Below are 26,691 nucleotides of genomic sequence, written 5' to 3'. Positions count from 1 at the left end.
AGACCAAAAGCTCTTCAAAACCCACAGATTTTCCAAAACTTGTAGACTCTTGTAGACGATACATGGACTGCAAACAGAGACAGGGAGAATTTTAGAATTTATGTGACATGTAATCATTTATACAGGAACTAAGAACACGCAGTTGAGTTTTAGATTTGACTCACTCAAGGTTTCCTCTTGGAAACACGAGCTCTTCATGCCAAGTTTGAACTGCAGCTTAAAAGTTTACATCCAGTTTGAATATTAAATATATATATTATTTTTCATGGCTTTGAAGCCAGTATGACAACATTTCAAGTTCAAATAAATTACTGTTAAATTATTGTATATTAGACTGGTTTTACCCTTGTAGACTTCATACATTTACTGGTTTAATCACTGTGTTGTAGTTCTGATGGGAGCTTGACGTTGATTTTTCGCTGATGATGCTCGGACAGTGCTTCTAATCTGACCATTAGTTTGTGCTTTTGTCAACCCAGTTTCCTTCTTAACTTACCAATGCATTTTTATTTATGTAACCCTTTTGGTCTAACTCTTGTTTATGGTATCTCATCTTTTTCTGATTTGTAATCACTGAATCATTGATGAAAAAAAACAAAAGGTAATTGAATTTGTTGGCCTTTATTGCCAACTCCTTGTCTTCAACCTTTATTACCTCAGCCAAGGAGCTAATGTTTTCAGTTCGGTTTGTGAGTCTGTTTATCCGTTTTGTCAGCTGGATTATGGAAAGACAACTGGCCCCATTTTCTTGAAACTTGAAAGGCTTTAACATGAGCCAGAGAAGAACCTATTAAATTTTTGGGGGCTGATCTGAATCATAGGGCGTATACGTGAAATTATTTTCCACTTTTGTTAACATTGTGAGGTAGATGGCGGAATTAAAGCCATACTACACCTTAAAATCCAGTAGATGGTAGTAAAGTTAAGTTGTGACAAAACACAGCCAATTGTAGAAATACGATGACTCCAGATAACATTTCACATCCATAGGTAACAGTAATCCTCTGGGATAGTTGACACATGTAGCTGGCAGAATTAGCTTTATACAGAAATCAGTCATTATGGAGCACTTAGTGATTTCATTGGAGAACCGGCACATCTGTAACAACGCTTTCTTCTCAGACTAAGGTGTGGCAATGGGAACATCAATACACATGTATCATGCAAGTAATCATAGTCTTACTCACATCCAGCTGTGAAATTCTACTAGTTTTGGAAATATATCCAGACACACATAGTGGTTGCATATCATAGACGAGTGACTGTTGGCCTTGGTGGAGATGCCCTTCTAGTTGCAAAGGTGTTTAACTTGCTGCATTAGATGTGCACCTACATGCAAAGTGAGAGAGAAAGGTTGAATCCCATTTCTCTTTTCTACCCAGAATATGTTTAATTTCATCAATTTTCAACGACTGTCAGTTATTATTTAGCAGAAAAATACGATGTTCTGACTGGGTTGGCTTCTAAGCCGCCTTCTCCTTCAGTCCTGATTGGACGAAAGGTTTTACTGTAACTTTATTCTGCTCCTGCCTAAAAAGGTCCTTCATATCAAGTGAGGTCTGAGCAGGTGTTAAATATCACATCCAAAGATTTGAAGTGGCTGGATTGCAGCTGTAATGAAGGCTAATTTTGAAGCCGTTTGACGGCTGCCCCCTGCTTCTGGTGACAGATGCACTGTAGACCGTGGAGCTCACAGGAAAAGGAAGAAGGCAATTAGGATTCCTCGCGTAACTGGGAGATTTAGAGAGGCGAAATTGAGCATACCTATCTGAGAGAGAGAGGGGAATGAAAAACAAGAAAGGAGAAATGAGAAAGTGAAGGACTACAAGAGCTTTGTGGAAAATAACAGGAGATTAGGACAGGAAGCGAACGCATTCGGAAACGAAGCGTCGGACGCAGAACAACAAAGGATGAAAGGGAGAGGATGGAGGGATGGAGAGATAAGGATGCAGTGCCTGATAGAGAGAAAAGTAGAAAGGGGAAATGTCACAGTGTTGGAGACAGAGACAGAACACAGAGAAGAAACTTTACAGAAGTTATTCCTCATTGTTGTACGGGGTTGGGAAAAAAGGGCAAAGGTCAAGAAAACAAAAGCAGGACAGATTGAGATAAAGACAGAAAGAGAAACACAGCTGACCGGCCAACAACCCGGCACGTCAAACATTTTAACTCATGTGTTCCCTTCATTTTCACGGTTTTCACCACAGTCCAGCTTCTCATTCCAGTCAGCTCTCGGGAGTCTTTGTCACCTGATCTGTCATTTGTTTAACATTCCTCTCTAATAGTTATTTCTCTGTTTTTTCTCAGTCTCTGTGGTGTAGCCAACCAATAAAGCTGTGCTGTAAATGAATCAGCCCCCCCCCCACCACACACACACAAACACACACACACCAAACCTGTGTGTGTAAAGTCAACCAGTATGCCGGCCCAAGGCAGCCAGACTGTAAGGTTCACTGGTTTCAGTGGTTTGGGGTGAGATGTGGTGGGGAGCTCTCTGTGCCTTTGTTTATGTGTGTCTGTGTGTATGCGTGTGTGAGTGTGGGTGTTGTATGGTATATTAATTCCCTGAACACCTGCTGTTTGCATTCTTGTCTTATCCCTTGCAAACACACACACACACACACACACACACACACACACACACACACACACACACACACACACACACACACGTGTGCCTTACCTCTGCCTGTAATGGAAACAAATAGTGGTTAGAGCTTTTGTACTAAAGCCTCTTGTTAGTTGTCTGACTGCCAGCTGGTCAGTTAAATTTAAAGCCAAGTTAAGCTTTACTGCTGGGTGGGGTGGACACCCACACTTCAGCAGACCAGGTGCGTAAAAATGGCCGCCTCACTAGCTTTAGGTCATTCAGATCCTCTGCTGCCTTTTTTATTGGCTGAGAGTTTTCAGTCATTTAAGGCTGTGGGCGCAGACGCGTGCACACACGACTTCTTATTCAGAATTTAATTTTGACACAAAGGTCTTATAACGTGGGATTATCTGAGTCCTTTTCTGAATGCACAACAGTTTCACACCTTCCAAGGTAGCGACAGAGGATGGTGATAGCGATAGTGGCATCATACCAGCAGCATTACACCTTTCAGCACAGCTTCAGTGTTTGTAGAAGAGGGGACAGAGATGTGAAAAAAGCTTATCCATTATCAAGCCATTATCAAAGGCAAAGTCAATGTAGAAAGAGGCTGGCAGCAGCAATACTGTCTGTATGGACACCAAACACTTGTGAGCTGCAGCAGTTCAGCCATCACGCACAGGTAGACGGAGTCAGTGTGGCCCAGACGTCCTACCAGTGTTTGTTCATGTTGCATTTCATTCCGACCCCCAGGCCTCCTCCTCATGTGCTAAGATTTTGGTATTTCTGATTTCATTAAGATTTAACGTTCATGTGTGCAACTGAAAAGCCGGATCGATCCTCAGAGAGCTGAGCCATTTTCACCAAATCGACTGTGCGGCCGTTTGCTATAAATGGTCGGCTTCTCAAACTGAAATTTATGCCCTAAGGATTGATGTTAACAGCTACCGCTCACTCTTCATCTTCACTGATCTTAGACCTGAAATGAAAATAACACATGCAGTTCTGTACACATTGTAGTGCACTGTCATGGTATGACAAATGAATAAAATCCACAGTGGAACGCATGCAGGTTGTCTGAGAGGGCAAATCATGAAATGATGTTTATTTGAATGACCAAAAGTTTTAATTGACGTTTAATTTCGCACCACATCTCGTTCTGCTCTGCCGGCGGCCTTGACTCTCCGTTTTGAGGTGGTGATGTTGGATAAGGCGGTGCCATGGCTCTCCACCTGGCCCTGTGTCGTCACTGTTTGTTTGTCTCCAGAGCAGTTTCCCTGGTGAGAGCAGAAGTTTCCACTGTGAACAAGAGGAAGATGGAGATAAGGATGGAGAGATTAGGAGAGACGGCAGAGAAAAAAGAGAAGCGTAGGGAAAAATGTAGCCAACTGTAAAAGAGTGAAAGATTGAGATAAAAGAGGAGAGATTATGGGCAAAGAGAAAAACAGAGGAAGGCGAAGAAAAAGTGTTAAGTCAACTGTGAAGCGGTGAAAGATAAGACAAGAGGGATTGAGAGAGGGGGAGACGCTGTAAAATGGGGAGATTAGGGAGAGAAAGAAAAAGTGGAGAGGATGATGGGAACATGGGGTTAAAGCTGGCTGTGAAGGACTGACAGATTGACATTAAAGAGCAGTGACTGGGGAAAGGAGAGATTTGAGTCAGATGAAGGGAAGGAGGGAGGAAATGAAGAAAAACTGAGAGATTGTGGCCAAATGCGAAAAGATAAGGAGAGATAGATAGCAGGGGGAGGGGGAGGAGGTGGATAGAGGTGAGGTGATGAAGAACAGAAGTTTTCCGATTGGATTCTGCCTCGGAGTCACTCAAAAGTGAGTGGATACTCGAAATTACAAATCAACAAGGACTTTCTTTCATCGTGGATGCAGCTCTTTCCTCAAGCTGAAAATGATAAATCAATGCTGTATTGAATTTTTCACCGCGTCCAAGAGGGCTTATCAAGCTGCCTCGCTTTCCAAGGAACTGGCAATTACACACATACTGAAAGCCTGTGACAAGAACCAGCAGCATCTAGTCTGGATGATGGCGGAGTGGCTCGCTGTCAAGAACTTATCTGGTCTCTTGAATGCTTTGGCAAGATGGATGAGACTCCAAGTCATCGTGAATTTCCTTTCTGGTTTTTGCATTTTTTCGCGTGATTGCTGCTTCCAAGTGCTTGGTTCGCTTGTTGATGTGGTCGTGTCTATCATTAGAATAAATCCAACATCACCAAACCTCAGAGCGTCCCTTTGAAATTCAACCAGATATGTTTTTATTGTTTGTGTTTATGTTTCAGCCTTGTCAGTTCATTGACATGTTGCAGAACTTAAAAAAACATTTTGGCATTTTATACTTTATTAGGTTCTAAACAGCAAATGGTGAATGACGTGCATCAGAGCTTCCTGACTGGGCTCGAGGGAACGGACGAAAAATTTGTTTTAGAATTAATGTTGTTGTAAAAAATACGGGAATGTAGGAAAGGTGGTTAGCTTTATGAACATGTGTCAGGGCAAACATTTTAGCAAACAGGTGCCTGTTCACGCATCCAGCAGACAAAGTTAGCATTGATTTGACCCCCTGGCAAAAGTGAATCCAATATTCAAAATTCTTTTACCTCTAGTTTGGTCTCCACCATCTTCTGAGGGAAATATTTCTCCTACATGCTCCACTATGTTCTCCAGCTAGGCCCTAACTTTGTCATTTGGTGATGGGCAGTTAGTGTTCGGTCGGTTTATCAGGGCTGTGTCTGGAAACGAGGTTGATGAGTGAGCTACAATAATGGAGCTGCAAGACCAAAACAATGAGCTGAAAGGTGCTAAAAAGTGATCATTCGCTGTCGATTCGTCACTATGAGTGATCCCTTCACATGACACACGGTCATCTGATCTGTGCTGGTTTAAGGCTCTTTGTTGCACCACTAAAAACCTTTCGAGGTTTTGCATGGAGGTTTTTGTACCTCCTTCTTCTCTGTCTTGTGTCAAGCATCCTCAAATAGAAGCCTCACATGACTGCGACCTCGTTCCGAGGACTTATTTGTCTTATTATTTAGAGAAGTGTCTGTACTGTAGTGGGTGGGAGTCTTTGATCATTTTATGTGGCCTCCCATTGTATCAGATGAGATATTGAAACTATTCATTACCCTGGAGCCCTTTCAAAGACCCCTGGTGGACCGTGGACCACATTTTGGGCTCTGGGAAGTGCTGCCCTCGCCCACACCAGCCCTCCCTGTCTCAGGCCGGGGTATGGCTCTTATTAGTGGTCCTTGCCATGGCTGCTTGGGGAAGCCTTTTGAAACCTAATATGGTCTTAAATCAGATTTATAAATGTTTAGGTGTATTATGAAAAACACACACGCAGGCCGCCTTGGCAAAACCAGACTTTGTTTATGTGTACGTGTGAGTGTGTGTGTCTGCGAGCGAGAGAGGGCGAGTGAAAGCTCACAAAGCGAGGGAAAGAGAGTCGTGTGTGTGAAATAAGAGAGAAAATTGTGTGTGTTGTTTGTGCTCTTGTGTGTTTTTTTCCCCCCTTGCTCTAATTCCTCCAGTACGACTGCGTTTCAATAAACAGCATACCCGTGTAAAGGGAACCAGTCTACACACACGCACACACTCAGGCAGCCAGTTCATATTGCAGCATGCATACATTGTGCACCCGTAGTTAAAACAGATTGAATGACAGCCAGGAAACACGATAAGCTTTTAAACTCTGATGATGGAAAGAGAAAATAATTTCATCCCACTTTTTTTTTTTTTTTTTTTTTTTTTTTCTGGAAAATTTGCTTCTCAATAATTCATAGCAGCAGGAGTTTGTGTGTGTGGACATGTGACTGTGTGTGCATTTTTCTCCTGGTGCCTGTATGGTGGATGTTTTGGTTTCTGTTTGTTTGTGTTTGTATGTTTGTGTGTGCGTGTGTGTGAGAGCATGTGTGTGGGCTCATACGCTGTGGGGCATTCTCACGGTCGGTCCTGCCGACACATTCGCTAATTTGACACACAAACGCAGACGCACACATGTGCTTTGTGGATCTCCACTGAACTTCACTTGCTTTTGAGCTGTTTTGTCATGAAGACATCGTCTGTCAGGATGCTCTGTATTATATTCATGCTGTTAATTTATTTATTAACACTCAGACGTGGTGAATCAGATTTCTAACCTCGTTGTTTCTCTCTGTAGGGATCTGAACAGGAACAACATCACCAGAATCACTAAAGTGGACTTCTCTGGCATCAAGAACCTCAGGATTCTGTGAGTTTGTTTGTTTCTTTCAACATTTCGTGGTGATAAACCGTTGAGTGCTGCTGAAGTTACTCAGGGGTTCTCAGGCCAGCTTGCTCAGCGAGTTCAAACTGAGTTCACGTCCAAAGATAACGGGCCTCACAGACGTTGTTGTGTTCTCACCCGAACCCGCTCCGACTTTTGTCTGTAAGCTTTGCTCGTTCCAAGTCAGAGAAAATAAAGTACAAGAAAATTGGAGAATGCGACACATTGTCTTAATCAGTATCATGTACCACTTCAGAGCAGAGCTTGCATGAGGCCCAGTGACTTTATCTGCGAAGCTTATTGTTATTGGACATGAAGCGCCTCACAAAACAACTGCAAACAGGGCTCCTGTAGGACTGGAAAATACTGAAGTTATCTTTGATCGGCTGTGAAATACCTGAAGCACGATTGAAAGAACATGCTCATGCAGAATTTTAAAACAGATGTACTGGCTTAAAGGAAGCATGTAATCTAAAGCATCGTGGTCTCTTTTATCCTATGGCTCTTTCCGTTCTATGGTGTGTCATTGCCACATTGCCACAAAAAATCTAGCCCCATGTTTGGGCATATGAAGCTTGTATTGGTTTCTTTTAACCATAAACAAGATCTTTCCCTTACCTCGGCCTAATAGCTTTAATTGTGTAAACATGCCTCAACACAACCGGCAGATCAGACGACGCTCACGAGACTTATTTATTTGTAAGATGCTATCAAACGACTTATTCAGTCATCTAGGTATGAGGACTGGATGTTGAGTCTCCCACGTACTTGTGACCTCTTTCTTTTTCCTTGATGTGACCGGTATTCGTGTCTTTACGAGGAATCCCATTAAGAGAAAAACTTCCATGCTGGAGTAATTAGGCAAATGCTATATTTACCTAATAGGCCTGTATATGGATATAGGGGAAACAAGGCTCTATAAAACAGAGTTTCCCATCCTAATGAGGGATTTCAGGGCAGGAGAGAATGCAAGTGTCCCATCCAAGGAGTCGAATTTTGTAATTACTGTATATTTACGAGGTTAAATAATAGACTAATCGTGATCGTACATGCCAGTAACTCTTATTTGTTAAACAAGCAACAGGCCAACAAGATGATAAACTGGTGCTGATGTTATGATACGCAGAGATGAAATGGCTGAAAAAATGTTGCAATACCTGGACAACTGGAAGAAATTGTGAGTCATGGTTCATACGAAAAACCGTGAAAGAAAAGATAATGTGACTCAGAATTCACAATTGTCTCCCTTGTCTGTCTGAATAATAGTTAGGAATGCTGAACTTTTGCAATACTGGGACGTCCAGAGATCCCAGAATGCCTTTGAAAATTAGAAATGAGCTGCAAACTTTAAATATGCACTAAAGGGATTTGTATAAATTTGCGCCTGTATAATTAAACTACAACAGCACAAGCTGAACACACTCGAAAAATCAAATAATAACTTTTCAATTCCACACAGAGGTGCCAACATGAAATGAAACTAGGAAGAACCGAATGCACTGCATGTGGAGAATTACTGCCGTTAAGCATTGAACAGATGCGACAGGTGTTTCGTTGAATAAGGCGATGAAGAGCTTAAAGCATACTGACATACACAGGTGTACTTTGAAAGGTGAGTGATGCATGTCCAGCCTGAACTAACTTGATGCGTCATACCTGCTGACTTTAACAATAATTGTTTTGTATTAGGGGCCTCAAAGGGGGGCTGAAACAGCAGAGCCACACTGACCACCAGACCGATTAACATTGAGATTTGAAAATAAGGGGCCATCCCACCACCCTCACCACTGTCCACACACCCCTTATATTTGGTGGTTAGACACTACAGCTGTAATTTATAATCTGGAAGATTCACGGGAACATATTTAAACAGGCTAACAGCCGGAGAGAAAGGTAGAATACGGAGGGTTGACAGGTCTGCTGACCACTGGTCCAAATCAAGCCAAAGTACTTCAGAAGGCGATTTACTGACAACAGACTGAACCTGTAGCAGTCAGTAAACATCTAAAATGGGCTTAGCTCTCCAAAGCATTAACCTCATATCTTCTGTTTTGTGCCTTTGTGCTTGTGCAAAACATCCAGGGACAATATCAAGTTAGTGCTGATGCTGCTCTTGCTTGTCTAACTCTTCACGTCTGAACAGAATGTGACTCCTCTTCTCCTCTCAGCTGTCCTAATTGATTTAAGGGCTCTCTCACTCCTCTGGCTCAAGTGGCTCAAATGTGTGTGCGTTTGTGTGTGTGTGTGTATGTGTGTGTGTGTGTGTGTGTGTGTGTGTGTGTGTGTGTGTGTGTGTGTTAGGCCTATAATAACTATAATCACCGTTGGCTGCATGCAGCTTCCCTCCTCACTCTGTTTAAACCAGACCGGCAGATAAAAATACCCTCCCAGCACAAACTACGCTGAGGAGTGGAAATATGTTTATGCATGTGTGTGTTAGCATTGGTAAGCCCATTTGTTTAACTATAACCATACTTGTGAGGGCTATGGTGGATTTTGGAACTGACGTCAGAATGTTTTAGGTTTTATCTGTGTGTGTGTGTGTGTGTGTGTGTGTGTGAGAGTGTGCGTGTGCGTGTGCATGAGCAAAACAGAGAAAGAGAGAGACCTTTATTTGTTTGCATCCAAGACAGCAAGAGGGACCGTGGAGAAGAGGCTGTGAGTGTGTGTGTGTATGTGTGTATGTGTGTATGTGTGTATGTGTGTATGTGTGCGTGTGTGTGTGTGTGTGTGTGTGAGCGAGAGAGTGCGTGTGTGTTTGCGTGTGGTGGGCCAGCAGCATGTTTCATGTGGTTTGTGATAAACTGCTGTGACATTTCCCCACTCTAAATCTCTTAAAGAAACGGGGAGGAGATGGCTTGGGAAAGAGAAGATAGTCTGAGAAAGTACACACTCAAACCCAGGCACGCACACATACATGCATGCTGGCACACACTCTGACGTGCGTGCACACACACACACACACGCACATGCACACACATTGTTGCATATGATACCAAGGGATGAACAAAAGCATACATGGTCACACAGAAAGCAGCCTTTACCCTTATCAGTAGTCAAATAGGTATTACTGTTACTTACCAGACCTCTACACACACACACACACACACACACACACACACACACACACACACACACACAAATGCCTACTTCTGGGATTCTTTCTCACTGAAGCCTTACATACATCCCATGGGAAAAGTTTGCATGCAGTTTAACGTTTCTAGCATTCTTCCCAGGGAAAGCTAATGGCTGCAGAAAAACAGTTACTCCTCAGTGCCAATGCTTATATACAGGCTAGTGATTACTGCTAATTAGACCTGTGAAAATACCTGACTCTCATCACACATAACTTCTGTTAAACACCTGAACCAAACTAACCTGTACTAGCAGCACATCGTGTGTTTGTTCAACTGCTAACTTATCTGCTAATACATTAACACCTCAATTATCATGGGGATAAAAATCCATTAATGGACTAATTTGTTGGTATTTTACACTTTCAACTCAGTATCTGACCCTCATTAAAGCACACGATTCAGGCTGCCAGCTGCAAAATGATTAAACATTTTAACAGAAGTTTCTGTTCATCCGTCGAAAACAAATCCAGCAGTCTGAATATTCTTTAATCTGGGGGGTCAGACCGTCTTGCCGTAATCACAGACCCAGCTTGTCTCTGCATGCATACTAAATGTGCAACACTTAGCGTAATATCTTTGGCAGCCTGACATCACGAGATTTCTTCCAGATTGTGGCGAAATTGAGTAATTCCAAACAAATTCAGATGTAGGTGAAAACTTGCGCTCGATATTGAACATTTGGCTCAGGAAAGTTAATGTGGTTTCACCCATTGTGTGTAAACAACAAGTGAAGTTAATATCCCCTGAAGTATTTCCTTATTTCCTGCCGAAGCCAAGCGTTCTGAGTTTGCCATAAGGTAGCGTGACATCATTGTGCGTTTTATAATGGTTGCTAAGATTGTCTAATATGGTTGAATGAAAGAGTTATTAGACACACCAGGCCCCACACACATGAAATCAATACATGTTTTCTCTCTTTTCCCTCCATCGTTCTCCATCTCCCTGTCGATGAGTAATGCCTGATAGAGACCAATATAAAAACAATACCTCATCTGAACAATATGCCAGCATCGACTCCCCACACCATGTGTTTGGCTTGAGATCCCCTGCCTTTCTAAACTTCATTCAATAAATCAGCATGCGGCTGATCCCTCATTTGGACAAATAAACTCTTAGTTACTCGAAGTTATGTCTTGATGTAGCTTTCTCTGGAGTTTACGAGATACGCTTTCTTATCAAGATGGAGAAAATGCAGCTAGATGAGAATAAACATGCTGGCTGAATGTTGGCTGGACTGGTTACAGCTGATGGGCCGGAGTCAGGACTGTGCATATGTTTGCATGTGTGTTTGGCTGTCTGCTGCCTGTGCATAGCTCTGTACCTGTGTTTACCCTCAAGTAGGCTGGGTGCGTCTGAATAGTATGTATTTGTGCCTGTCAGTGTGTGTTTAAAGAAGTTTATATTATTGAGAGTTTTAACTTTTCAAAAATTAACACTTGTAAATGCCCTTTTTTAAAATTTGTGTGCGTGAATGCATGTTTGTGGTCTGAGCATGTTATCGTTCAGCGCACGTTTCGGTCCAGCAGATCTCTGTGTGTGTTTGCGTGCAGAGCTGGTATGACAGACCACGGATTAATGGCTGTAATACAGCTGCATGTCTAAACATTTTCTTTGAAAGCATATTTAAAGGAAGGTCATCATGACAAAACAATTTAAAGTCCACATGGCCGGCCAGACATTGTCTCTTTTCATACAGCTTCTTTAGTCCTCCTTTGCTCTCGCTGTCTTTTTTTTTTTTTCATATCTCTTTCACTCAATCCATCTTGTCATTCTGGGTCTCTTCATCTCTGTTTCCTCTCTCTGCCTCCTCCTTTCTTTCCTCTCTCTTTCCTTCTTCCCTCTGCCTCTCACATCAGCCACTCTTTTCCTTCGATCTCCCCCTCCCCTCCTGTCTCTCAGGAGATGTCACTCTTAACATCCTCAGACAGAAAATATAAACACACATATCTGTACTCTTTCCCATCTGGAAAACCTTAAGTCACCCCGAAAACATGACACACACACACACACACACACGCACACACACAGAGCGGGGAAGAAAAAAATATGCATTACACTGCGAGCGCAACTGGAAAGAGAGACAAGAAGTGGAGAATTTATCCACTCAGGGGCTGAGGAGGGATGGGTTTTTAATTGCTTTTGGCGCACTAGATTGTGACATTTGTGAAATGCTGCATGTCTTAAAATTTCTAAACGTTTCTTGTTTATACAACCAATTTTTAAAAAGTGCAAGTGTCTCTCTCAATGTTTGAAATCTCCATTTCTCTCTGGCAAGCAGCTGATTTCTCTGTGTGTACTGTCCAGAAAATGAGATTTATCTGGTGTTTCTTCCTTTGGCCTGAACCTCTGGGTCAGCCTGGAAAGCTGGCTGTGGATAGGTATTCCCGGCTACATGGCTGTCCCTCAGTTTGACATTTAAATTAAGACCTTTTTAAGAAATGACTACTGCAACTGGGTAATGTTACTGATAACTCCTGTTGCCTCCTCTAACAGTCACTGTTTCTTCTCCATTGCCTTGACAGTCATTCACTGCAGAGACAAACCGAATTTCTAACACCTGTTGTTCTTTATGTCTTTCTCTGTAGTCATCTGGAGGACAACCAGATCAGTGTTGTCGAGAGAGGAGCCTTTCAAGACCTCAGACTGCTGGAGAGGCTGTAAGTATACCAACTTATCCTGCTACAGCCGATGCAAACTTAACTTAGCTGTATTTTAGGCGTGTTAAAAAAAAAAAAAAAAAAAAACCTGCCAGGCTGCAAAAATGCACGCACATAAACAAAAAAATATGCAGACACCTACAAACACAAATTCACACACATGCAAATATTTGACTTATTACTGCAGATTTTCCATTGCGTCAAACATACTCACACACACACATACACACACACACACACACACCCACCCTTGGCTTGCTGTTGTCCATTCTGCAAGGCACACACGCACATACGCACAACGACGCACAAAGAGCGGACCTGGAGGATGCCCAGATCCCTGCACTTCACACGCATCCTTGGAATCTCTCAGATATTGCCTTGCTCAGTGTGTGCGTCTGTGCGCGTCTGTGTCCGTGTGTGTGTGTGTGTGTGTGTGTGTGTGTGTGTGTCTGTCAGCTCACACCAGGGCTCCAGTCAATAGAATCAAGGTGTCAGTGCACAACACAACACTTCCCACACACACACCTGCATGTTTATGACTCTGTGTTGGAGGGATGACAGGAAGACGGCTTTGCAGGAAGACACGCTTCCATGTTTCTGCTTTACGTAGCATTTACGACGACGTACCATGAAATGCAAATAGAGCAACACACTGCGTATCGTGAGATATTACCTCTTAAAAAAATCTCCTATATTTTTATAGTTTTCAGATGATGCAGCATACCTTCTAGCTGCCATATTAGAGAACTTCAAGTGATGAGAACTTAAGAAATGGCTGCCTGAACGGTGTTGGCTTCACATGGGTGGGCTTGGACGGGACCTGAGAATGTCTTCACTGATATATTTGTTCAAATTATTCCTCAGTTAATGTCCGTTTATTAGCCATTTAAACACAGTAGTTTATTTAATTCATCAGTCTTTCTACAATGTACCTTAAAAGCCTCATTGGGGATGAGTTTTGTCCACCCACAGGAGGACATATGATGGAAAGATTTTGTCGTTACAAGAGCGAGAATAACAGGGAGACATTCAGAGAGACACTTAAGTCCCTTCAGGTGACAGTGAACTCACCTGACATTGGACAGAGGGGACGCTGAGTGGCGGCGACATGTGTATCTCTCTCAATGGAGGTCACACATCCAGTAGTCAAAGCGTGAGGTGATGGGCTGCTTTAGTGTCAAAAGGCTCTTTAATGCGGCGTGTCAGGAAGGGTCAGAGGTAAGGGGTGGGCGGGTGGGTGCGTGGGGAACAGGAGGCAATGGCATTTCATTCATCTGTCATCAGAATATGCCTTTGTGCAATAATAATATTTTTCACTAAAGTTGCATCTCACATATATTTGTATTATATACATCACATCCTGTACAGACGATGGTTTGTATTTGCCCTAAAGTCGATCTAAGAAGGAAAAAACGATCATTCGACTCTGCTGTAGAGATGATAATAACGAGGGTCCTGATTTACTTCAGTGACAGTGAAATGCTTTTTAACATGCTTAGTTGACAGGTTCTCTGATGTTGTGCCTGTCAGGGTGAAAGTTTAGGGGTGAGAGGTCGTGGTGCTGAGTCTGTGTGATTTATGGCGTTACAATGTGAAAAACATGGGGCTTATGCAGTTATCTCCTTGGGCGAGGACGTTCATGCTTGTCAGCACATGAATTATGAAGTCATGGGTACGGTCATTTGTTAATCTAGGGATGCAGAGTTGGCCTCAAATGGCAAACAATAATGATTATGTGATTTGTTTGACTGTTTAAGCTTCTAATCCATGGATATTTTGCAGAACGAATCAGGGATTGTTTAAGAAATGTGTCATTTTTCTTACGAGAATATAACAAAGTTGTGGATTTTGAGGCACAGGCCCCGTGAGGTTAGTTCTCTTTCATGTCCAAACCAATTCTGCTGGACTTCATTGAGATTCTGACTAACAGGGATAATTTTCCAAATTTCGAAAATATAGTGCCCATGGACTTGTGGTCTGGTAATATTTCAAAGGTTCCAAGTAGAGTAAACTCATCATTATTATTTGAAAGTACACAAAGGATTCTTGTCTTAAAACCCAGAGCTGTTTGGTGAGCGAACATCTTAAAATGACTCATAAGTGTAATAGTAGCCGATCGTGCGCTTTACTTTGGTACCAGCAGTTATTTTCTAGGAGCAGGGGTCAATTATTTCAAATGGGGGATATCTCTTTTTGGACTGGAGCTCTCTTTCCATTGGTGGACACAGTAGTGAAAGTCAGGGTCTTATTATCATTATCACGGGGGTTAAAAGGTTGGTGTCTGTGTCTTCTCCAGAGCAGATTCTACTTTGTGACCTGTGACCCTCCGCCGTCCTTTTTCCTTCTTTTTCCACCTCCACGCCTCGTTTCTCAGCCGATCGCTTTGGTAGCTCGATAGCACTTTCACTCCCTCTCGTCACACTGTCTTCATCTATCTCTGCTGCGGCCAACCCCACCCTCCTGCTGCACACACACACACACACTCACACACATCTTTCACCCTTACTCTATCTCTCACTTTCCCCTCACTCACATGTCTGCTCGTTGGTCAACACCAGTCTTGCACTCTCTCCATCTTCCTCTGCCTCTCATTCCTTTGTAAATAACTGCCATGTGTTCATTTCATGCTCGGTTCAACCCACTCCAGCGAGGAATGGTGTTTTACATGTGAAACATAGGAAGGGATTTGGCACGAGAAGCTGCTCTCATGTTTTCTCTTCACATTTGTCTAGAAGCAGTCAAATAACACAGGAAGAAATTACCCAGAAATGTTGAAACCTTTGAAATACCATCACTTGCTGTTATCTATCTTGTAATTAATGAAAGGCGTCCTGGTAGGTCATGTGACTGCACTCAACTCCTCCTTTCTCCTGATTGGCCATTATTGTTTTTCTGATAGCTTATATGGTCTTCAATTTTAGCTAATGTAGTAGTAAATAGTAGTAGGAGTAGTAAATAAATGTTTTGCATCTTGTAGGTTCTTTGCTCAGTGTGCAGGCTTTTTTTTAAATGATATGGGACTGTTTATGTTGGCTACACGTGCAGAAGCCTCGCACTTGTTTATCTTGACTGTTATTAGTGGACTAATGGAGGATAGATAAGCTATCAATTTTATTAATGAGAAAAATAAAATAAATGTGAATTCTTGGACAAAACTTTCGCATTTTTACCACAGAAAAATAGTCGACTGAGATTAGGTTTGTTTTGGCCGTTTGGATTTACTTGGCGCTCTCATAAACCCCTTATTTTTCTCTCATAAAGTGATAAAACCGTTGTGAATTACAGTGACAAACCGTTTTTACTGAGAATTAAGAATTAAAACCTTCAATGAAAACATCTTTCAGGGGAGATTACTGGAAGACGAGGAGTCCAAACATGTTCTCCTTTTCCCTCCCAGGTCAGAGCCCATACAGGGATGATAACAGTAACTGGCTTTAGAGAGCTTACGGCTCGATAACCTGTAATCGACATACGCACTCAAAACACCGCATGATAACCTGTAGGTCACGATCACAGGAAACCAGACAGACTTTCCCATGAGTTTGACCTTTGAACTGTGAACCCGCTGACCTACAAGGTGATGCGGTCGCCTCTTTGGTGATAGTTCAGTCAGCACAAAAGCATGAATCTGCGTGATAAATGAGTGTGTGTTTTTGGCCTTTTCTGCTCCCGCTGAGATGATTTTTACAATATGAAACCATTTAACTTTTAATGTATTTCCTTTCCTTTGCTCCCTCCTCTTGTCTCCACAGTCGTCTGAACAGAAACAAACTCCAGTTTCTCCCAGAGCTTCTCTTCCAGTCCAACCCCAAACTAGGACGACTGTGAGTACACCTTTCTTGTTTTTCCATCCCTCCATCCAGTGATCCGACTTTCCTCAGCTCTCTCATCTGTCTCCGACTCTCCCGCTGCCCTTTTCTGTCTCTTTTGATGTGTTACGTGATCCATTTGAAAACACGGCCACGGCGCGCTGTCAGAACTTTTATCCGGGTTGAGGGTTCAAGTCCCGAGCCAGGTGACACAGTGCCGCTCTGTGCTCCTGTCGAGAGGCGAAAAAGAGTGCGTGTGTCAGATGTGTGTGTGCGTGCGATTTTAAGAGGTGAAAGTGTTCCTGGAGCGAATGTTTTGCTTGGACCTGTGAGGAATTTTTATTCGGGAATATGGAGTTTTCCCAGAGTATTCAGAGTGTAAGAGCAGGTCATACTGATTCAGAGAAGCCTCCCACTTGCCCTCCTTCTTTCTCTTTTTCATCTCACATTCCCAGACATACTCTCTCTCTCTCTCTCTCTCTCTCTCTCTCTCTCTCTCTCTCTCTCTCTCTCTCTCTTTCTCTTTGTGTGTTTCAGTCCCATTGGTGCACCCACCCTGTCTCCTTTTCTCCTCCTGTGCTCTCTCTGTCTGCACTCCTTCTTTCCAGACAGGTTTTCTATTTATCTTATCCTCAGAGAGTCTCTGTCAGCTTCGGTTGAAGGTTGAAACACCTTCTAAACTTTATGGCTGTTTGTATTGGGCAGCCTTCAAGTAAAGCTAGAGGTAGACCCTGTGTGTGTGCGTGTGTGCGTGCGTGTGTGCGTGCATGCTTGTGTTTGTGTGGGTATATGTGTGTACCTCTTGTGCATGCTTGCATTTTACTGTATGTGACCGCAGTAAGTATTGTGTGCATTTATGATTTTATATGTTGTGTGTGTGCACACTCACACATGCATGCATCATATCTTATCTGTGTGTGTGCGCGTGTGTGCGTGTGTGTGTTGCGAGGCGTTGGGATAGGGAATACCAGCACCGGGACATTAAACTTCTCACTTCTCTCACTCTTTTATAATGTTTCCATGAGGCAGAACGGCCTTGGAAGCTACTGTAACCTTACGTTGTTGAAAAACTATATTGTTCTGGTCTTTCGATTGTTTTTGATATTTTTGAAGTTTTAGGTTTTTTAGGTTAGCAAAAAGTGAATTAAACCAGCAAACATTTAAAGGAAGACACCACTGAATAGAAGAGGGTCAAACGCTTCCTGCAGTGATTGTTGTTTCATAACTAAATACACATTCAAGTGTTGCATTGTCAACTGCTCATACCTTAAAAAAAACATAAAGCTCTGCAGGAATAGCAGATTTATTGGTTTATTGGTGTTGTTTATCCATGTTGTTATGCTTTTGCCATTGAAATCCACTCTATTTCCGAGCCCACTGTAGAGACACTTTCATTCACAGCCAACTTTCAATCCTACCAGACACGACCGTGTGATACTCCAAAAATAGATTTCTTAAAGTGACAGCTTTTATTTTGACTTAGTGCTGCCTCACAGTGTGCCTCAGTTGTGCATCGCCTCAGCTGTCTGCAGCATCGATAGATCATTTCTGTATCTGCATATTTTCCGGTAAACTGAAGGATGAGATGGATGGAGGATGAGGTAGTTCCTCTACATCTTAGGTGGAAAGAAAACCCCTCCAAGAACGTTTGGAATCATCTAAAAAGTGCATTGTTTTTCTTATGTCATGAAAAACAAAACAAATACAGTCAAAATAATGGTGGTTTATGATGATAACAATAAATTAAGTGGGCTTTTCTGTAGCGCTTTCTCAATATGATCTCTTGTGTTGGCAGAAAAGCCGCAGAAAGATGAAATCTTCTCGGCGGGGTGCACACTGTGAAACCTCTATTTAAAACTCTGGACAGACAGATCGTGTGTTTCTTATATTTGTGGTGATGTGTGATGTATTGCTGAAGACAGCAAAGCAGACTCTTATGGCTGAAAGCAAATTGTCATTTACGTCAACTGTGGCTTCCAGGCTCACACACAGTCAAAAGCCCTCATGTGAACATCAGCGGCAGATACAAACACGTACCAACACACACACACACGTTTACACACACCCAGACTGTGTTTACCTCTTATTTCCAATTCTTTCTCTTATTCTTCGTGAGTGACAGTCTTATTTCCTCGACCGCCTGGCTTACTATTCTATAAAACCTCTAATTGGTCTCGATAGCTCTTATTTATCACTGGTCGAATATGGATCCCTGTAGAGCTCTCAGACAACTCAGTAAGAGAGTGGAAAGGGTGAACGTGTTCCAAACTTAACATTATAAATCTCATGTTCTTTATATCCCTACTTTGCCATCAGCACAATCTAAATTACAGTGTCTGGAGTTTCCTCCTGCTCCGTATTTTTTTCTCCTTTCCACTTTTCTCTTCCATTTTTCTGTGCTTTTAATCCTGTCCACACTGTGTTTTTCAGCAAATTGAGGAAGTGGCGGTAATGCAGCTAGCAAGGTATGTAGATGAGAGAGCGCATCAGAGGGAGAGATAGAAGGGGAGGAAATGGAGGTAGGAAGAGAGCAAAAGTTAGAGGGAGGAAGTCTGAAAGGGAGAATAACGATAGGAGTAAGAAGGAGGAGACAGGGAGGTTTGCTGGTGGCTTTCTGGTTTGGGTTCGTAACCTTCCTCTCTGTCAGACTCGGTTAGATATTAAATGATGGCAGTGTGATAGGAATTACCTCTTAACCCTCCTATTAAAGCCCTGTGGTCTGAGGTTTGGAGACGGGAGGAGAGGGAAGGAGCTGGACTCGCATTAAGGGAAAATAGGCATGGGTTGGAGGTTCTGCTCTTGAGGAGGGTGGGAGGCAAGGGCAAGAGGTATCAGGCTGGATAATAGTTTTTACCAGAGTCTTGGATTCTGCCGAGCTGAACGAAGCGTAAGGACTGAAGAGGTTGGCTTTGTGTCTTATTGGAAAATGTTCTAATTGAGCAGTGAGTGCGGATGGTGAGTGCCTGACAAAGACAGATGAGCGATAGGTACTGGGGAGGTCATGTGAAGGAGGGAGATGGATGGATGAACGGATGCTGGTGGAGGATGAAGGGAGCGGGTAGATGGATGGAGGAACTGGAGTGTGTGACCCCGCTAGGTGCTCGGTAGGGGGGAGAGAAAACAAAGATAGGGATGGTGAGATGGATCGTGGACTGGAGTCTGTGGGTTTCAGTGTGTGCAGTCTGTGGTCGTTTCCCCCCACAGTTTGCAGAGACTGTGGTCTCACAGCACATGCACCCAGACACATGCTAACACGCTAAGATCAAGCACCGGATAGAATACATCTGCTAGAAAGGCAATGAATTTTGGGTTTGAGAAGCAGCAATCGTGATGGCTCGCATGGAAAAATGCAAGCCGCTGGTTGGAGGACTTTTGTGCATCAGTGCACATCACAGTGAATCAGGGAGGTTTACTTTGCTAAGTGACTTGATGGCTGTTAGTCTCCTGTCTAATGACACTGACCCAGACTGAGCTCCTTCCTGTTATCTTCCCTTTCTGCTCTGGTAGCTCGCGTGTGCATCTTTTATGTACGCATGCCTGTGACAGTGTGTGAGTGTATGTTGCGTGCAGGGCCTCCTGCATTTGAACCAGCGCTGGTTTCCTTCCAGCGATACTCATGAAGCAGCATCATTCTGCCCCATTAAAGCAGCTCAGGTTACACTTGATTGGTTTGCATGAGAGTAGAGGGATGCGGTGAAGACGAAGAATGAGAGTAACGTCAGACACGGGAGACATTTCCTCCTTTCCTTCATCACTTTAGCTCCACCAGGGCTTCATGCTGAGTATTACATAATGTAGGAGGTTTCAGCTTTTATGGACACTGGCATAAAAGGGCTGTCGTGCTGTAAACACAGTCCATGTTTCAGCCAACGTGCTGATCTCTGGTTAGTTCAGAATCTGTTTGTTTGTGCTGAAATTGTAAATGGTGCATGTAGGACAAAGTGTATTTAAAGCTGAGATTTGGTCATTTTTCCTGAGGGAAGCATTTGTAGCATGTGATTCGTTCGAGGATCGTTGGAAATTTGGTAATCCGGTGTTTTTTGTTTTGTGTTGTTTTTTTTGTTTTTTTTTTTCCAAAGCAGTTTTGGCTATGACAAACTGTAGTGTTGGTGATTTTTTTTTAAAGAAATCACGCCTCATCCCCCTGGGATTCAGGGGGTTAAAATACCAAATAATGCAGTTTTTCCTCTTACAAATAGAAGCTAGAATTGCTCCTAAAACACATGCTTCCTTGCTTGACATTACTGAGTCCATTGGCTGACTTTATGACTCTTCTGTACTTGTGCTACTTCTACACAATGTTTAAGCATTTACCATAATGTCCACTTTTGGCCATAGAGGCCAATGTTCAGCAAAAATCGACTTGCTTTAGTTAAATCACTGATTTGTGAGTGAGTTCAGTAAGATTTTTTACTGTAGAATTCATTTAAAAATTGTGTTTATTGTAAATTAGCAAATGTGGTATCTGCAATTAAAAAGCGAATGTAAACAATGCAAACATGCAAAAGGAGCTTTTAGTCAATGATCTCGCCTGACTTGTGAGCTCCTGCGTTGTTTTTCAGTTTCCAGCTTCTTCCTATTCTTTAACACTGCTGTGGTCTTGAAGTGTCCTCAATGCACCACACAAAATGCATCACAGCAGGGATATCAGCAGCCAACAGTCAGCCTAAAAGGGGTTTGGAGGCTTAATGGAAAGAGAAGTAAGTTTCTGTCCAGAGGGATGCTGGTGAAGGACTTTATTCAGTCAAAGTGTCCTTGAGAATGATGCTTAGTTCCTAAATGTTCACCCACTACGGGCCAGTGAGGATAACAGCATTAGATAGATAGATTAGGTGTTCTTAAAGGCTCGGAAAAAAGAGATAGCTGGAGGGGAGTGAAGCTGGATGAAACAAGAGTACGAGAGGGAGGGATGGATATGCAGAGGAAGGAAAATGACCGGCAAGAGTCTAATCGTTAACAAATCACCATCTGGAAAGTTGCCAGTCTAAATCCCTGCACTGATGAATGGACGGTAATGAGACATGCTCCTCAACCCCGTTAGGTTACCCCTTGAGCAAGGCACTTAACCTCCAAATGCTTCAGTGGAGCTCCCAGATGTGAAAGTGTGGACGTCACCCTCCCCATTTACTGTAAATATAACTTTTACTGGTTAAGTCAGTGGAAAAGAAGCTGGACGGAGAGGGAGGAATGAGCGAGGGAGGGAATGCTAAAGGGAGCTGGGGGTCATTTGAGATGTCTTTTCCTCCTAATTAAGTTAATGGAGAAAGACGAGGAGGTTGCCTTTAATCTTCACTAATTGTCCATTTAGAGGCGACTGCCATAGTTTACCTGCTGGAATGTTATGGTTAGTGTTACAGGAAGTGGGTGTACTCTGCGCGTCCGGTGATTGGCTGCGACAGACGGTGCCTCAGTGGCGATTGGTGGGAATGGTCTGGACGGGTTAGGGGTGAACGTAAACTGCCTGAACTTGTGTGTGTGTGTCTCCTCTTTTTCATCATGGGCCAGTTCACTGATTTACTTACTTTTGCTCTCTTTCTGTTACACACTCCCACACGCAAACAGAACAAACGGCGTTGGTGTTTGTATTGCTGTCAGGAATTGTAAGATTGTTTTCTTGTCACTAGGCTCCAGGCCCTTTGTTTGGTTTTCACGCCACTGGGTGCTGGCGAGAAACAAATAAGTCCCAAACACACACATACAAACACACACAGAGAAACACACACACACAGAAACACACACAAGTACATTTCTCTCTCTCACGCCACCTCTCCCGCTGATTTAACACCACAGGCGCTGGATGCAGAATTGCAGGTCTGCGCGTGTGGGTCTGTTTGTGTGTGTGTGTGTGTGTGTGTGTGTGTGTGTGTGTGTGTGTGTGCGCGCGTGTGTGTGCATGGCAGACTTTATACTAAACCACACACCCACGACAGAACTTCCTAATAATTAAACATGACTCAGAAGTACAAACCATGGTATGCAGCCGCACCACAAGGCTTGTAGGACCTGACACACAAGCTGCACCACAGGGCCCATGCACAGCAATACAGTGTGTGCGCGTTTCTAACAAGTTTATCAATCATACTTACATTCAATCTTACTTGGCGTAATTGCTAAAACAAGGGAAAACACGCCAATTGGTTTAAGGGCAGTGGGTGTTGTGGCATGAAGCTGCACCCAGAGGCCCGTAGGCTCAAGGATGGAGCTGCACCACAGGACCCACACTAAGAGTCACTCGTATTCGGGGAAGGGAAGACTTTTACAGAGGCAACCTGACCAGAGCTCCTCCTCTAAAATAAGGCAGCTCTTAGCGGCTTGTGTGTGTTTGTATGTGTGTGTGTGTGTGTGTGTGTGTGTGTGTGTGTTTCCCACAGCCCAGACGGCAGTGCGATTTTTGTCCCAAGACATATTTAGATAAATACACACTGCTGAGATATGGAAAACCGAGAGAGAGAGAGACAGAGGGAGCGAGAGAGAGAGAGGGAGAGAGCAAATGATATCAGGACAATGTGAGAGATGTGGAGAAGCCAGAAGACTCACACATCCCTTCGTCCTCTCCTTAAAATACTTTCTAACATTGAGGTAGGAAGTGTGATCTGTGTGTTCATATACAACCTGATTTTTACAACGTCATCCAAACAAGAGTCCTGGTTTCCATAATCAGGGTAGAGGATTAAAGAAATGTGGTTCCCCCAGTCAGATATCTTCTGTAGAAAGTCTTGGCCCCGTATACACGCAACTGGATCTGTGATTGGCTTTTTACATGTAAGCATGTGCAGGACAAAGGCTTCAGGACATTCACTGTGACAGCAGGCCAGGAGAATAAAGGGGAGATGATTACACATGGCAGACTGGTATCTGTCGCTCTCATACACACTTCCTGCTTCACTAACTAACTAAACTTTCAACAGCGGGAACATATGAATCAAATTGGTCCTATTCCTAAACTTTACTTTATTGAACATCCTGCTGTTAAAATGACTTTGTTTTTGGCTTTGAACGTCGTCCCAGTTTAGTTTTGCGTGCATGTGTGTGTATTCATGTATTTTATTATTATTGTACAAATATTTGTGTGTATATTTATTCTCAACTCTTTGCAAAGTCTGTGAATGAGAATGCCTAAGTTAAGTTTGGCTCTCTTGCTATGAAAGCAGTCGAGAGGCCAAAAGTTAGGAAGTTTGTGTGTGTGTGTGTGTGTGTGTGTGTGTGTGTGTGTGTGTGTAGGCCCATGTGTGTCTTCCTATGTGGATGTGTCAATAAAACAAGCTTCTTTGCAGGGTGAATTCACCAGCCAGGCAGTCTTAAAGTTCACGGCAGCAACACCTTTCCCTTTCAGCTGCCTACTGTACCAGCTAGCCAGCTAGCTAGCTCGCCGCAGGGCCAGAATCTATGAAATGTTCGTGGGAGGCTGGGGGCCTGTAGATATTTTTTTTTTTTTGTTATGGCAAAGAATTTTTATATGCTTGCACTGAAATAGCACAGAGGCTGCATGTGGTAGTAATTTAACCTCGCAAGTAAAGGTGAGTTGGATGGGGGGAGTAGCCACAGAGCCGCTGGTACACACAGTTAAAACTCACCGACTTTCCCCTCAACCTGTTTACGCTAACGGGCGATGGGCATGTGTGAAGGCAAATACTGCATGTCCATGTGTGCAAATACGGTCTATACTGTGTGAACATGAACACACAGTACGTAGTGTGTGTTCATGTATACACTGTATGTGTGTGTATATTCTTATACGTGGTCTTTTATGCATGCAAAATGTATATACATAGTTTAGTAATTTGTGTCTCTGCTTGCGTCTGCATATTTGCTTATATGTTTGTTTATGTTTTGCATTTGTTTGTACATGTCTACTTATAATCTTGTCTCTGGCTTTTCTTGTGTGTATATGTGTGTATATGTGTGTCTGTGTGTGTGTGGACATACATTTAAGAGAGAGGCAAACTTGATATGGGGCCAAACACACTCACACAGTGTTTGTTTAATCACAATTTAGGTTTACATGAGAACGCTAATCAAAACCAGACTCGGCTCCCTGGAAAGCTACAGGAGGAGGAGGTGGAGGAGAGGGAGTGAGGGATGGAGAAGAGAAGCGAGGGAGAGGAGGAGATCAATGGGGAGGCGCAAGGGGAATGGGAGCATGTGAGAAGGAAGAGAGGAGGGAAAAGAAGCCTAGGTGACAGGTGAGGACAGGAGAGGGAGGGAGAGGAAAGGAAAGAAAGAAATGGGACATGAGGGGAGGCTGGAGGAGAAAACAGGGTAGCCGATACTCTGTGAGTAGGAGCTTTGAGAGAATAGAAGCCTTTGTTGATTGTTTTTTTTTCCTTCTTTCAGGCTGAACTATTGATCTTGCTCTGATTTGAGATGCTTTATTCTCCCTAAAGGATGCTTTAAAAACTGGCATCTGACCTGCTTGTGTGTGTATTTGTGTGTACATGTGTTGATGGGCTGAGTTTCAGTAGTAAAAGCACGACTGAGTCGTGTACACTCCATCACTGACTAAAGTCAGACCACAAAACAAATGTAATGTCCCTGTAATTGCATTCATGTGCATCAGATGATAGAAAAGACAGATTCTTTGCTCAACAAAGCTTTCAGTTTTATGTCACTGTGGCACTCTTTGTATTGAAAACTCCAGACTGCTTGTTTCAAACAGTTTTTTCATACTTTCCTGGGCAGCACAGTGAATTTGTGGGGAGAGAAAAAGACTCGATGCAAAGGTCAAAGTGAATTTCAGTGAGAGAAAAATTGCAGCAATAGTCAAGCTAGCTAGAATGTTCCTGAACTTCATTTTCCCCATAAGCAGGAGTACATTGTTGTATTTTTGTCATATGTCAGCTTGTTTTTCAGTTATCGCAGTTTGATATAATTTCACCCTATTAATCATGTTGCAAGAACGTCTCGTATTTCAAGTGGTGGCTGTCAGATTCCTTTCAAACGCTGTAGCAGTTGGAAGCTGACCTGTTAACAGCCTAACTGCTGCTGCAGAGTTACGGCGATGCCGTCTAACGTGTCTGTCTTCAGTCTCCTCCTGAATTCTTGGAAACTGTGTTTCCAGGTTATTTACAGTAAGGTGACATGTGGGCGTACAGTCAGAATAGATTCAAGCTGCAGCTCAGTGTGGGGTCACAGAAGTGCTGAAACCTCTCTGTCTGTATGTGTGTCAAGTTACATATTGTATAGGACTCCCATATGGGCTACTATTCCTTAATGCAGCTCTGCGCTCATGGGAAAGTCATGGAAAGAAAGACCCACATGTCCTGAAACAGCCCAGCATCCCCCAGCAATTCTGCACCTCACAATACGTCTTTCATGGGTTTGTCACTGAGCATCGTCTGGCATTCAGGATGCAGCATCATTCGGTACTGACACTCTGATCTGGTGGTACAGTTTTCTGTTATTTGAGGTACTTTCTCTCAGGTTTAGTGCATGACAGTCAGTGGATGTGTATGTGTGTGTATTTGTGCGTATGTAACACTTTCACTTTGTGGGAGGTCTTCATAGCTACCGCTTTCATTGTTGACCATTATTATGGCTACAGAGTACATGGTTGGAACTGGCTAATGTCACACACATGCACACACATGGGCAGACACATGTAGGTGTCCAGAGAGTCATACTTTCTGTGAAGGTGAGCGTGAATGTGTGTGTGTGTGTGTGTGTGTCAGAAGTTAGACTTGTGATTTATGCTGTTTAAGTAAAGTCTGATTGTTACAAATGGACTCAAACTGTTGATATTGCTCTGCCGTAATCAGAGTCATGCACTGTCACGCACAGCGAACGGCCCACAAACACTCTCCATACCGAACTGTCACACACATGCACAACAGCAGAGGCAGTACAGATATACACATCAACCCACGCAATGTGGAGACACACAAACAAACACTAAGCAGTCCTGTCGCTCTTTCCCTCCCCTCATCTGTCTTGCTGTCACACAAACACATTCACGCAAAGGCCGGGCTCTCACATATGTTACAGCTACAGCTAAAAGGAATATTTCCTTTGTGCTTTCTACATATCTCTTTTGGGGCATGAGTCCTGCTGAAACTATTAAGACTACATTTAAATCGATCTAAATAAGCCAAAGATGTTTAACCTCTTACGCTGCATGCAGCTGCTCTCAAGCATGAATGAATAAATGAAAGGAACATCAGTATTTCCCCTTTAGCTGACTGTGAAATTTTCCTGTCCTGAGTAATTTGAACATCTTTTATTACAGGTTTTATTGAGGATAAATGCTC

The 26,691-nt window shown here is 43.1% G+C and overlaps 1 protein-coding gene across 1 annotated transcript in view; it reads left to right on the top strand.

The window, feature by feature from the left end:
• The window catches only part of slit3 (slit homolog 3 (Drosophila)), a 239,000-nt gene that overhangs the window by 10,295 nt on the left and 202,014 nt on the right, over positions 1-26,691 (top strand). The window contains exons 2-4 of the mRNA XM_076738815.1: positions 6,758-6,829; positions 12,567-12,638; positions 16,391-16,462. Coding sequence (XP_076594930.1) covers positions 6,758-6,829; positions 12,567-12,638; positions 16,391-16,462 — 216 coding nt within the window. The remainder of the gene's footprint in view (positions 1-6,757; positions 6,830-12,566; positions 12,639-16,390; positions 16,463-26,691) is intronic.

Source organism: Chaetodon auriga, chromosome 9 (genome assembly GCF_051107435.1).
Source record: "Chaetodon auriga isolate fChaAug3 chromosome 9, fChaAug3.hap1, whole genome shotgun sequence".
Taxonomy (NCBI): domain Eukaryota; kingdom Metazoa; phylum Chordata; class Actinopteri; order Chaetodontiformes; family Chaetodontidae; genus Chaetodon; species Chaetodon auriga.
This window is presented reverse-complemented; position numbering and strand designations above follow the sequence as displayed.